The sequence below is a fragment of the Schistocerca piceifrons genome, chromosome 7, assembly GCF_021461385.2.
Source record: "Schistocerca piceifrons isolate TAMUIC-IGC-003096 chromosome 7, iqSchPice1.1, whole genome shotgun sequence".
In the NCBI taxonomy this organism is placed as follows: domain Eukaryota; kingdom Metazoa; phylum Arthropoda; class Insecta; order Orthoptera; family Acrididae; genus Schistocerca; species Schistocerca piceifrons.
The window spans coordinates 172,230,731-172,244,873 of NC_060144.1; the positions used below are offsets into that span (position 1 = coordinate 172,230,731).

Consider the following 14,143-nt stretch of genomic DNA (forward strand, 5'->3'; position numbering starts at 1 on the left):
GGAGCATCTGTCCCCTACCATTCTTCAAAATTTTCTATGAGAATATCCGTTCACCTTGTTGACCAATATGGATTTCTTGTCTCTCGAATCGAATTATTTGGTAAGAACTATTTGTTGTTTCAGAATTCCCTCTTTACTCGTGCTGAAATCATTACACACTCGCCAAGAAAGCTCCTCTCTGAAAGCAAGCTTGTATTATCTAGAGTTACATTTAAACCCTGTGTCTAGTCGAGTTGCCCATTTATCAGGAACTTTCGATTAGCGCTTTTATGTTGAAAATATGACCGTCCTTCAGACCAACAACAAACGGTGTGTGCTTATTCGGCCCATCTGGAATACGAGGTGTGGCTAGAAAAAAACCGGACTAGTACTGGTGAAACAATAAAACGAATGCAATAAGGCTGAAAGTCGCGTGGCCCGTCACGTGACTCTCGCTCCGCCTACTGCTCGAGTTTCATCTGCCTCCTGCACTCAGTCTGCCCGTGGCGTCTGTTTTAAGTAGTTGACGTTTTGTCTGTGCGTCGGAAAATGTTGAGTGTACAGAAAGAACAGCGTGTTAACATCAAATTTTGTTTCAAACTAGGAAAACCTGCAAGTGAAACGTTTGCAATGTTACAACAAGTGTACGGCGATGATTGTTTATCGTGAACACAAGTGTTTGAGTGGTTTAAACGATTTAAAGATGGCCGCGAAGACACCAGTGATGACACTCGCACTGGCAGACCATTGTCAGCAAAAACTGATGCAAACATTGAAAAAATCGGTAAACTTGTTCTACAAGATCGCCGTTTAACAATCAGAGCAGTGTCTGAGTCAACAGGAGTTGACAAGGAAAGTGTTAGGCAGATTCTTCATGAAAGTTTCAACATGAACAAAGTGTGTTCAAAAATGGATCCAAAGTGTCTCACAATTGAACAGAAGGAACGCCGAAGAATGATTTGTTCTGACATCCTGGAAAACATTGAAAGTGATCCCACCTTCTTACAAAATGTTATTACTTGCGATGAATCGTGGTTTTTTTACTTACGAACCCGAAACTAAACGCCAATCGATGCATTGGAAAACTCCTGGTTCTCCACGACAAAAAAAAGCGCGAATGTCAAAATCGAAATTCAAGGCAATGATGATTGTTTTTTTGACATCAAAGGGATTGTGCACATTGATTGGGTACCAGAGGGACAAACAGTGAATCAGCATAACTACATTAGCGTCGTGGCTACCCTACGTGAGCGAGTACGGAGAAAACGGAACGATTTGTGGAGAAAAAAGTCATGGATCCTTCACCAAGACAATGCCCCAGCTCACAGTGCGTTGTCAGTGAAGACGTTTTTGGCAAAACACAACATTCCCATCTTAGATCATCCACCCTACTCACCTGATTTGGCCCCTGTGACTTTTTTCTTTTCCCTAAAGTCAAGTCAGCTTTGAAAGGAACTAGATTTGAGACTGTTGAAGCAGTAAAAGAAAAAGCGACGGAAGTAATGTATGGACTTACCGAAAATGATCTGCAGCATTGCTATGAACAGTGGAAAATTCGTATGGAGTGGTGTAGAGACCGAGGAGGAGAGTACATTGAAGGAGATAACATGAAATTGTAAATAATTGTAAATAAATGTTTTTTTCCAGCATCAGTCCGGTTTTTTTCTAGCCGCACCTCGTACAATGGCTCTTCAGTACCCTACAGCAATCGAACTTTCTGGTGGGATGCAGCGCCTCCATTGACGTTCCATGTCTGTAACTCCAGGCACTTTGCTCTCTCAGGCAAATACTTTGCCTTATTTTAATACGAATTCTGTGGCTACACGGAAAGTATTTACAGTATGGAATTCTAGGTCTAACAAAGCAGGAGAAAGGCGTGGATTTTGTTATACTGGATCTCAGTGAGCATCTAATACATACCCAGCAAAACTTAAGGACGAGTTAGATAAAGTACCGTAAAATATTAACTATTCCTAGGCTATGATTGAATGTGCGAGAGTATGTCGCCAGAGGTTTCCCAGTAGTGCACAACTATTTGGACGTCACATTGGTGTAAGACCAAATGGCACGTGTCAGTCAGCGGGCAGATATGGTGCACTTTAGTAGTGTTCATTACACCATGGCCCAGAGACTCTATTTGGATGATTTCACACAGGAAGAACCATCGGGAAACTGGAAAAAGCATGAAGTGTGACGCGTGTAGAGTGGGAGTTCGGTATTCTTCACACCTTTGTTTCACATGAGTGGGGAGCCTTCCCTTTCACAGACACTACTGCCCGGAGGAGAGAAGCTGATCGGCCACGGTCAGTTACACCATCAGATAGTCGCTACACTCTGCAACAGGCATGAAAGGACTAGCGTCAAACAGTGTGTGCAATTCCAACCACATTTAACAGGACTGCAAGGCATGCAATCTCATGCACCACAATGGGACGTCGGCTGCGCGAGGGGGGTCTCTCTGCCTGACGACGATTAGTACACTGTGTTCTGCTGAGGCCCGCACGTTGGTGACACTGTTTGTGATGGTCCCAAGAGCGTTAGGGACTAGACCATTGAGGAGTGGAGCCGCGTACTTTCTCGGATGACAGACTGAATCTGAGGAATACTGCTGGACGTAACCTCATATGACGAGAGGTGGGAACACGCAACGCGTCCAGGAAATTTGTCGAGAACGACCGCTTCGGTGATCCAGCTGTTATGATTTTTGCAGCCATAATGTTTCGTAGGCATCTTTGAACACGGTACTCTCATCAGCCAACGTTATTTTGAAAGTGTACTTCCCCGTGTGAGGCTTTCAGTTAGGGATTGGCCCCAGACGTCATTTTAATGGATGAAAATGAGCGACCGCATCGTACTGTGCTGGTGAAGGAGTTCTTGGAACGAGAGAATATTCGGTGAATGGACTGGCCTGCCTTCTTCCGACCTGAATCCCAGGTAGCACGTTGAAGATGTGTTTGGGAGGCAAACTGGAGCACGTCCATGACCATCCAACAATTGCTAACAGCGCTGATGACGGATGAGAACTCCATACTACAAGAATTGTTTACCAACCTTGTGACCAGAATGGGGACGCATTGCATAGCATGCATTACTGTCTATGTGATGACCACACGCCCTATTAAGAGCTAAATCCCCCATTTGTAATGTGCAGGGGACCATCATACCTCACAATGGCCTTTGAAGAAAAGTGTCATTTCTGATCATTTCATTTCGTATTTCTTTCACTTACCTTCTCAGTATCATGCAGCAGTTCTTTCTGTGTATGGTAAAAGTTTAATCGAGCTATGTCATTGGGCAATGACACATTATGCGAAATATACTTTTGTTCTTAAGTTTTGCACAATATACATGCATCGCATTTGCAGGATTAAAATATGTATAATATAAACTGTTTCTGAAAGAAAATCTTCTCAAAGTAAAATCTTGTATAAAAAATCACGTGCGTAACCCGGACGTGTACTATAGACAGAAGACTCTGTGTATACACTGATCAGACAGAGTGAAAGATCTGGTAAAACAAGCTATAATGAGACAAGTGCGATATAGCAGGAAAAGTAACGCACTAAAAGGAAAAAGAAAAGAGAATTAAGAGAAGATGTATCATAACAGACCGGACAATACTTCAAAAAACTTTCGTTATACGAATTACTTTGTTCAATTGACAACTGCTATGGAAATTTTATAAATCAGTAAGAAATTTAAGGTCATCAAGCGTTCCCAAATGACGTATCTTAGGAACACAATGATGAGTATCAAACAATTTATATATGCATCCTACTTTATGCTTGCATTTTTTTTTCAAATGTGAACCGGAAGCTGTTTTATCATCACTTACATTACATTGTACTCTAAATAGGACATCAAATGATCCAGCCGTTTTGGACATGAAAAATTTCGGACAGGAGCTATATTGTATTTTATTCTCATTTCATTTTTGTCGCATTTATGTCGACGTTGATTGTCAGTAAGAAGACTACCTTTGTATTACTCTTGGCAAAGAGCGAGCAGTTTGTTCAGAAATTTCTTTGTGTGTGTGTGTGTGTGTGTGTGTGTGTGTGTGTGTGTGTGTGTTGAGAGAGAGGATGTTGCGTTTATCATCTACACTGTTCATCCACTTTTGTTTGATTCTTTATACATATTAACGTTGTAATTTGATTTATAACCGTTAGCCATAGCTTTTTGTTTTAGCGTATCGAGTTCATGATTGTACCTGTCTTGACTTATAACTACTTTTTTTTAGTAACCAACCACTTGCGAAATGTAAACCATATCGAAAATCAAAAATCTTTTATCTGCAACATTTAGCTACACCTTACAGCTGCTATTCTACATAGTCGCCGTTTCAGTTTAGACATCTGTCGTAGCGTTGTACCAACTTTCAATATCTCGTCATAGGAGGCAGGCGCCTGTGCTTTCCACTAGTTCTCCACGATGGTCTGCAACTCTTTGTCTGTGCCAAAATGCTATCCTCATGTCCAGTGGCTCATGTGGGCAGAGAGATGAAAATCGTGGGGGCCATGTCTGGGTTATATGGTGTGTGATCAACACTTGACACTGAAAACGCAGCAGGAGTGTCTCTGCTGCAGCCGCTGTGAGTTCCTAGAACATTTGCTGCACTTTGTCTTCATGCGCTACAAGTATGTTATGTGGACTGCATGAAATCAGGCGAAATCTCTCAGCTGTGACAGCATGCACCTCACGCTGGGCAGGAGATTACCGTTTGAAAAATCTTTATAGTCTCACTGTGTCCTCAAAAATGAGTAGTGTGGTGCGCCACACACATAGTATAGGCACTTGGCAATGTTTCTGTGCAAAGCTTCATCGGGTTTTCACTTTGGAATAAATGATAATTAATTGAAACCCTCAGTTGCCAACAGGTGTTGTTGATAAACCTCGATGGGGACAGCTGAAAAATGTGCACCCCGACCGGGACTCGAACCCAGGATGTTCTGCTTCCATGGCAGACGCTCTATCGATCTGTGCCACCGAGGGCACAGATTAATAGCGCGACTGCAGGGACGTATCCCATGTACGCTTCCCGTGAGACCCACATTCTCAACTGTCCACGATATACATACGTAATGCACCTAATAGATACACTCCTGGAAATGGAAAAAAGAACACATTGACACCGGTGTGTCAGACCCACCATACTTGCTCCGGACACTGCGAGAGGGCTGTACAAGCAATGATCACACGCACGGCACAGCGGACACACCAGGAACCGCGGTGTTGGCCGTCGAATGGCGCTAGCTGCGCAGCATTTGTGCACCGCCGCCGTCAGTGTCAGCCAGTTTGCCGTGGCATACGGAGCTCCATCGCAGTCTTTAACACTGGTAGCATGCCGCGACAGCGTGGACGTGAACCGTATGTGCAGTTGACGGACTTTGAGCGAGGGCGTATAGTGGGCATGCGGGAGGCCGGGTGGACGTACCGCCGAATTGCTCAACACGTGGGGCGTGAGGTCTCCACAGTACATCGATGTTGTCGCCAGTGGTTGGCGGAAGGTGCACGTGCCCGTCGACCTGGGACCGGACCGCAGCGACGCACGGATGCACGCCAAGACCGTAGGATCCTACGCAGTGCCGTAGGGGACCGCACCGCCACTTCCCAGAAAATTAGGGACACTGTTGCTCCTGGGGTATCGGCGAGCACCATTCACAACCGTCTCCATGAAGCTGGGCTACGGTCCCGCACACCGTTAGGCCGTCTTCCGCTCACGCCCCAACATCGTGCAGCCCGCCTCCAGTGGTGTCGCGACAGCCGTGAATGGAGGGACGAGTGGAGACGTGTCGTCTTCAGCGATGAGAGTCGCTTCTGCCTTGGTGCCAATGATGGTCGTATGCGTGTTTGGCGCCGTGCAGGTGAGCGCCACAATCAGGACTGCATACGACCGAGGCACACAGGGCCAACACCCGGCATCATGGTGTGGGGAGCGATCTCCTACACTGGCCGTACACCACTGGTGATCGTCGAGGGGACACTGAATAGTGCACGGTACATCCAAACCGTCATCGAACCCATCGTTCTACCATTCCTAGACCGGCAAGGGAACTTGCTGTTCCAACAGGACAATGCACGTCTGCATGTATCCCGTGCCACCCAACGTGCTCTAGAAGGTGTAAGTCAACTACCCTGGCTAGCAAGATCTCCGGATCTGTCCCCCATTGAGCATATTTGGGACTGGATGAAGCGTCGTCTCACGCGGTCTGCACGTCCAGCACGAACGCTGGTCCAACTGAGGCGCCAGGTGGAAATGGCATGGCAAGCCGTTCCACAGGACTACATCCAGCATCTCTACGACCGTCTCCATGGGAGAATAGCAGCCTGCATTGCTGCGAAAGGTGGATATACACTGTACTAGTGCCGACATTGTGCATGCTCTGTTGCCTGTGTCTATGTGCCTGTGGTTCTGTCAGTGTGATCATGTGATGTATCTGACCCCAGGAATGTGTCAATAAAGTTTCCCCTTCCTGGGACAATGAATTCACGGTGTTCTTATTTCAATTTCCAGGAGTGTATTTGCCATGTAAGCAGGAGATCCCGGGTTGGAGTCCCGGTCGGGGCACACATTTTCAACTGTCCACATCGAGGTATATCAACAACACCTGTCGGTAGTTGAGGGTTTCAATTAATTATCATTTATTTTAGAGAAGCTGCACGGCCTTCAATGGTATCCGTTCTTTCGAGAACAGTTACTATCTTCATATATATTTTCACTCTGGCTTTAATTTTACGACCGATGAGGCCTTCAAAAATTTTTATTGTAGTGTTTAGTCTTGTTCTGTATCAGCCTTGAGGAGCGGACGATAGTCAAAAAGCGCGCTCGCGTTAGTAACTGACTGAAGCAATAAACGTAACTTCTTTTCATATTTCCGTTTACTACATCATTTAGAAACCTTTATTTAAATTATATGATTTAATCGAAGTTACAGTAGAACCAGCTGCCTGGGACACAAGCAAAACATTTAAAGTATATGTTACATTATGCTGCCCACACCAGGTTTGATGGTGTTTTAAATCTATAGGTATCAAGGATTACCAAGCATTGAGATATTTTACTGATTATGGCTACATTGACGTCACTCTGATCGTTGCAGTCAGGAGCGAGACGCATCCCTCAACACCACAGAGCGCCAGTCATTCTCCAAGTCAGTTACGACTTTACCCCATGAAAGTCTTTGTTGTCCGTAGTGTGGTTTCAGCGGCACCGACGCATGGCAACTCGAAGTACTCGAAGTGTCAACACAACTTTCAATAAAATCTGCTCTAATTTTAGCTTTTGTCATCCATCTATTCATCAGAGGAACCATTCTTGTTGTGTATTTCTTCTGGAAGGACCCATGTCTACTCTTCTCACCACACCCTTGCCCTGAGTCCCTCTCGTCACCACTCGTTTTACAGTCATTCGGCTATAGGCTACTGTCTTCGTAATATGTCAGTACGATGCTCCCATGTCCCTTACACTAGTGATTCGACCTTTCACACAAGGCCAAAAGATTCTAATGAAAGGCACGTGTGCTTCCTCTGGGCATACTGTGATGCAGTCTCTACCTGAAAATTTCCAGTACCGTTAGACCCACTTAATAAATACCACGCACTAACACCGTTCTTCAGTGGCATTAATTTCTTTTTGCTGTACTGAAAACAAGCTCGCCTAAGGATGAAATACGCCACAAGCATGGAAATATTGCAATATCAGTTTGGTTGAGTTCGGTCAAGGTACACACGATGTAACATTTTCCATTTCCGTCATTGTGAAAGGGACAATCAAATGAAAACGAGACAGACGGAAAAATGCAGGTTATCTGTTTATTTTTTCAAAAGCAATCTCCACACTGTTAAAAAATTTATCCCTCTTTGGGAAGCTCAACATTTGCCACGGTTGTTTAGAGTATGCTGCAGATGTTTCACTGGGAAACGCTTACACACCCTCCATACGGCCCCGATCTCCCCATTGGATTTCTATATTTTTGGAGCTGGCCGTCGATTTCCTGCGGACGAAGAGGTGTACGCCTCGTTAGAATCTTGGTTCCACACAAAACCGCAAATATTTGTCCTTGATGGCATTGGCCGTTTATTTGAAAACGTGATAAAGGTATTAAAAGTTATGGCGAGTACTTTTGAAATAATGTTTTCTTTACTTTTTGTCGTATGTCACTTTTATTTTACTGTCTCCTATAAAAATGAAATTCAATAAAAATTATCTTTTGGCGGTATTATTCCCTGAAAAACAGATGGCTTTGGTGCGGTTGGTGCTGTGGAGTATGTGTTGAAGCAGCTTCTGGTAAGTCCATTAGTGTCGGCTAACTCTGTCTGCTGGGAAGAGAGGAAAGGAGGATGAAGAAATGAGATGCAATACGAATCTCCACTATGTCTTGGAGTGGGATACGGGGCGGACGGGGAGCGGAGACTGGTGGAGGCTATGCTTTGTGATCCACAAGTGGGACAGCAATAGTAAGGAGTCACGATGGGTTTGTGGCCTCTGAATGTTGGGTGGAGTACCGTCGTCTTATGAGGAACAGATACGGGATCAGTTTGGTCTTGAAGTCTACAGGATGTAAGGAATTTACGAATTCGCGCGACGAATCTCAGAAGAATGTGATTTGGGGAATGTTATCAGGTGTCTGACGATTCACGTAAAAGAGGGAAGACAGATACGGAGGACGAGGCTGAGTACATGGTGGGTTTGCTGGATGTTATCGTGTTACTGAAGTGGGTGAGCTGGATGTGTTGAAGCAGCTTCTGGTAAGTCCATTAATGTCGGCTAACTCTGTCTTCTGGGAAGAGAGGAAAGGAGGATGAAGAAATGAGATGCTATACGAATCTCCACTATGTCTTGGAGTGGGATACGGGGCGGACGGGGGGCGGGGACTGGTGGATGACGGAAACAACGATTAGTACGTCCTAAAACTATTGTTGACTTTCAACTTCGACAGACACTCTTAGAATACATGAAATGGGGGCAAAAATCTTTCTTAGTTCACTCTATGGGATAGCGGGTGGAGGTAAAGTGTTACTCATGGGTCTGAGCAATGTGAGCATTTGTGATGCTTATGTTGAAACGAAAGGTCTTCGACGGATACTGTTTGACCTATAGATGCCAAGTCTGTAAAGTAAGATTTCTGAGATATCCCTACTATGTGTAGCCCAATTGATCTTTCATATCAACAGAGTTTCGATTATGTGGGAAGGTCGGATACGCAGTTTTACAAAACAAAATCTGGTATACCAGACCTACAACAGGTGCTTTGTATATGTTCTAAACAATCATTGGAAGTATGTTACTCATATTACGCATGTGCAAACTTGCATTAAATCACAAATTTTGAATGTCCTGTAAGCATTTGCATGTTTTATTGTAATATTGGAGTTTTTATGAACAGTATTTTACAAAGAATCCTGGAAGCCTCTTTTTTTCAAATTTCATCTAACATAAATAAGATTTTTCTATTTCTATATAGCATTCACTTAAGTAAGTTTTTGTTATACCGTTAACTAGCCAGTATTAAAAACACGATATTTACTCCTTTGAGAAGGCGTATGTTTTTCTCTTTCCTTACGTAATCCATCATTCCCGAGGTAGGATGGGTTGCTGTTTGTATTGTGTTCCTTTCAGTAAAATCATAGGCCGCTGGTGGTTGGTCAAAGTAAATCTTCTTTAGGAGTATTTAGAACTGGAAGGAGATTGTGTCCTGCTATTTGCCTGATAACCGAGGCAAACCTTTTCCAAAATGCTTAGAATTTTGGAACTAATTTTGCTTCTAGAAGTAATTGATCCAGGCTAAATTATGGTGTGTGTGTGTGTGTGTGTGTGTGTGTGTGTGTGTGTCTGCGTGTGTGGGTTTGTGTGGGTGTGGGTGTGGGTGTGTATGAGATATGTTCTTTTTCAAACGTTATCAGACGGATAAGTAACAACGAGTGTGCTGTGCATACACGAGAATGGTTTGAATGCTAAGTGTATATGTGACGTCTTACTGAGTTGATATTTTGTTGTAGGTGTGGCTGGCGATCGCTGATTACGTGGTTGCCATGGGTCTGGCTCTCCTGCTTCATCTCCTGGTCGAGGCGCCAATGCTCGCCCTCACCAGACACATGTTCTTCAACAGAGGTACGCACACAGCACATTGTGTGCTTCAGTGGTAATGATATTAAATAACCACTTCTCTCTCTTCCTCATTCGGTTCGATTACATCATCAACAGCTACCTCTACAGTGAACAAGCTGTCATACGGAGTGTGCCGAAGGGTACTTTGCTGTATCATTACTTCCCCGTTCTCTTTTTCCAGTCGTGAATGGTGTGTGTAACAAACGACTGTTGGTAAGCGGCCGGCCGGAGTGGCAGAGCGGTTCTAGGCGCTACAGTCTGGAACCGCTCGACCGCTACGGTCGCAGGTTCGAATCCTGCCTCGGGCATGGATGCGTGTGATGTCCTTAGGTTAGTTAGTTTTAAGTAGTTCTAGGTTCTAAGGGACTGATGACCTCAGCTGTTGAGTCCCATAGTGTCCAGAGCCATTTGAACCATTTTGTTGGTAAGCTTCTGTGTGAGACCGAAAGCTTTCCACTTTGCCTCCACGGTCATTTTGTGTGACAAACGTACGGGGAATCAATATTTTGCTTCACTCTTCTATGAACGTACGCTCTAGGATTTTTAGTGACAACCTAAACCGTGAAACACAGTACTTTTCCAGTAGCGTCTGATACTGGACTTGGATCACCAAATCCGTTTCATTTTCATGCTTACTAAACGAAACTTCGACGAAATGTGCTGTTCTCTGATACTTTCCATATTTCCTTTATCAGACTTATCAGGTATCGATCCAAAACTGGCGAGAAATGCTCACGTATTGGTCGAACGAAAGCTTTCAAACCCACCACTTTAGTTGGTGGACTACATCTGTCTGGCATCTTCCTATGATATGTTCAATGTAGTCATACCATTGCAAATCGCTTCATACGCATACTGCCCTATACTTACTGGATGTGAATGCTTGCAATGATCAGATTGGTCGAGTATGACGACTAGTACATCAATTGGAACTCGCCACTGTGTTTCTCGAACCACTCCATCACACTCCTAGCCTTGTGACATGGAGCATTATCTTCAACGACCTCCACTGGAGCCATGGATGCCCACGTGAATGTTCCACACAGCATAATGGAGCTGCCGACAGCTTGTTTCAGTCACGCAGTACAGGTGTCAAGAAGTTGTTCCTCTGGAAGACGACGGATTCGCGTAATCCCATGGGCATGACGAAGAAGGTATCGGGATTCATCAGACCATGCAACGCTCTGCCACTGCACCAACATCGAGTGCCGACAGTAACGAGCCCATTTCAGTCGTAGTTGCAGATGCCATGGTGTTAACGTCGCCACGTGCACGGGTCGTCGGGTGCGGATGCCCATCATTAGGAGGTTTCGGTGCACTGTGCGTTAAGACAGACTTGTACTCTGCCCAGAAATAAAGTCTGATGTTAGATCCGCCACTTTTCGCCTCCTGTTCTGTTTTACCAGTCTGCCGAGCCTACGGTGTCCGACATCTGTAATGATGTGTGGGCGCGCAACCCCATGATGTCTGGACGTTGTCTCGCCTTGATTTCGCCACGTGTTGAAGACGCTCATCACAGCACTCCCCGAGCACTATTCAAGTCGTGATATTTCCGAAATGTTCGTGCCGAGCCTCTGGGCCATCATAATCTGCCCTCGGTCTAACTCGCGATAGATCGCACGCCTTCCCCATTCTACACACGGCCAGCACGCTCACTGTTACTTCGTGCACCGTGCTTGTGTCTGACTAGGAGTCATTACTCGCAAGGAGACGCTGCTATCGCCTTCACGGGTTTGTACCCATAGTAGACCGGTGGTCATAATGTTCGAGCTGATCTGTGTATATGTGTACAACGACATCATCTGGAAACTGCATCAAGGGACTTTCGACGTTATGCACAAGCTCATTTAATTATACTGTAAAATGTAATTATTCTGTAACACTCCCTTGAGGTACTTTGACATTTTATTTTTAAATACGAGGATTTACCTCGGTTGACTGGGACTATGTAACAGAAATAAACGGTCACTTTTTCGAAACCCCATAACTGCCTCCCACTGAGACATGTAATTTCTAAATTTAGCTCGAAGGAGCCTACAGCGTTCCTCTGTAGTGGTGCAAACTCTTACTACCCTGTGATATTACCCTCGAGCTCTGAGACGCATCAAAGGAAAGGTGTCGAATCATGCTAGGAAAATGCCACAACTGGGAAGTTCCTGTGAGCTGTAAGATGGGTTAATGATGCCACATTGACACCAAATTCAAACAAAGTACTACCCAACGCCTCCATGGACGTGTCACACTATGAAAAGGTCCTCGCAGCCCCTCTTAACCACATGTCACATCTTCTTTTGACGCCTCTGCGGAGCAGGTCAGAACCGCGACATCAAAATTTGAAATCATTCCATTATCTTATCGGTGCTCGAGGAAAACATTTCCCACGTCTTTCCTCGTGGCGTTGATTCTCACACGTTTCGCGATTGAAAATAACAGTTCGCAGTGTGATGAGCATCAGGAAGATATTCTCGACAATCTTTGACACTGCTGACACCATCCGATATTTCAGCCCTTCTTTAAGGACATATGTGGGGCTGCGTACCCACTGAATGTTGTCGCACTCCTTTGGAGTGCAGCGTGACGGCAGTTTTTGTTCTTGCTTACAGGCTGGAACCACTACGGACCGTTCAAAACCATTCGTCGAAATTTTAACGTGATCCGAAGTAGGAAATGATGTTTATGCTTCTTCTACACTTGTGTTTTCCGCTCTCCTGTGGTTTGATTTCATGGAAGTGCAACATTAATATGTGCGTGAATATAACACTCACCATTTCGTCACCACCTTCGCTGTCACCCACGCAGCTTTATTGAACACGTTAGAAATATACCTGTCAGAAACATTGATACGAAATTAGCCTGGCGAGCGCTCTACAGCCCGAGAGTTATGCAACCTCTTCGACAGTCCTGGGATGTTACCTTCCTTAAAGGTACGTTTGTAACGCGCGCAACAACGTTGCTTGGGTAGCACCGAGGGTCTTGCCAAACTGTAAGGTCTTAGAGAGAGTTTTTGCCATTTTACCCACATGTTAACGTTGCACTCCCGCGTGATGACGTCACAGGGTCGTGGAAAACAGAAGTGCAGAAAAAGCACAAGCAACCTTTCCTGCTTCAGATCATGTTCGAATTTCGTCGGTTGCTTTTGAGCGATTCCAACCTGTATACGTGAGCAAAAATAGCGGTCGCGCTGCACTCCAAAGAGGCGCGACCATCTTCAGTGGGGGTGCTGCCCCAAAACGTCGTTAAAGTATGACTGAAATGGTCGAGGCTGTCAGCAGTGTCAAATGTTGGCAACACCATCTTCTTCTTGCTCATCGTACTGCGGACTGTCGTTTTCGACTGGGAAATGCGTGAGAATCAAAATCCCAGTTAAAGGGTTGGTTTCATTGACGACCTTTATGCCAGTCCCTGAAATTTTCTTTGGTCAGTTCCGAGCGGCAGTGTGTCTGGAGCGTTTTTCTCGCCGAACTATAAGGAAACAGAGTTGTTTGAAGACTGGGAGTGGCGGTTCTGACATCCATCACGGGGATGTCAAAAGAAGGGATTAAATGTGGGTAAGAGGGGCTGTGACTTCTTTCTCATTGTGTGACACGTACACGGTGGCGTGGCAGAACTGTGTAGAAATTTGGTGCCGTGGGAGACAATTACTGGGTTTCGGAAAAGTGATCCTTTAATTTTGTTGCACAATGTGTATTTACTAATATATCTTTAATACAATAACAAAACCGGCCAGATATTATGTATGCTCGTATTTTATTCATTAAACGGCAGTGCTGAAGTTTAGCGACCGCATTTTGTGATTCGTGAGTTAACAGCGCGGCTTGCGTTTCACACGATCAGTCTTTGTGGATTTCATAAGGACGTTTATATCACACATCAATATTCTGTACTGGCAAATGATGTCAGAATAGAAGTAGAATGAAATGTAAGACGAACGGTTCACTTACTTTCGCTTTACACTAACAGCTGAAAAGATTTTCAATGGGAAATCTTTGTGACCCTGACGTGTGGAGAATGTTGTTGTTGTTGTGGTCTTCAGTCCTGAGACTGGTTTGATGCCGC

The 14,143-nt window shown here is 44.9% G+C and overlaps 1 protein-coding gene across 1 annotated transcript in view; it reads left to right on the top strand.

Moving 5' to 3' along the window:
* LOC124805532 (O-acyltransferase like protein-like) overlaps positions 1-14,143 on the top strand; it is a 370,573-nt gene that overhangs the window by 327,246 nt on the left and 29,184 nt on the right. The window contains exon 13 of the mRNA XM_047266101.1: positions 9,979-10,090. Within this exon, the coding sequence (XP_047122057.1) occupies positions 9,979-10,090 (112 nt within the window). The remainder of the gene's footprint in view (positions 1-9,978; positions 10,091-14,143) is intronic.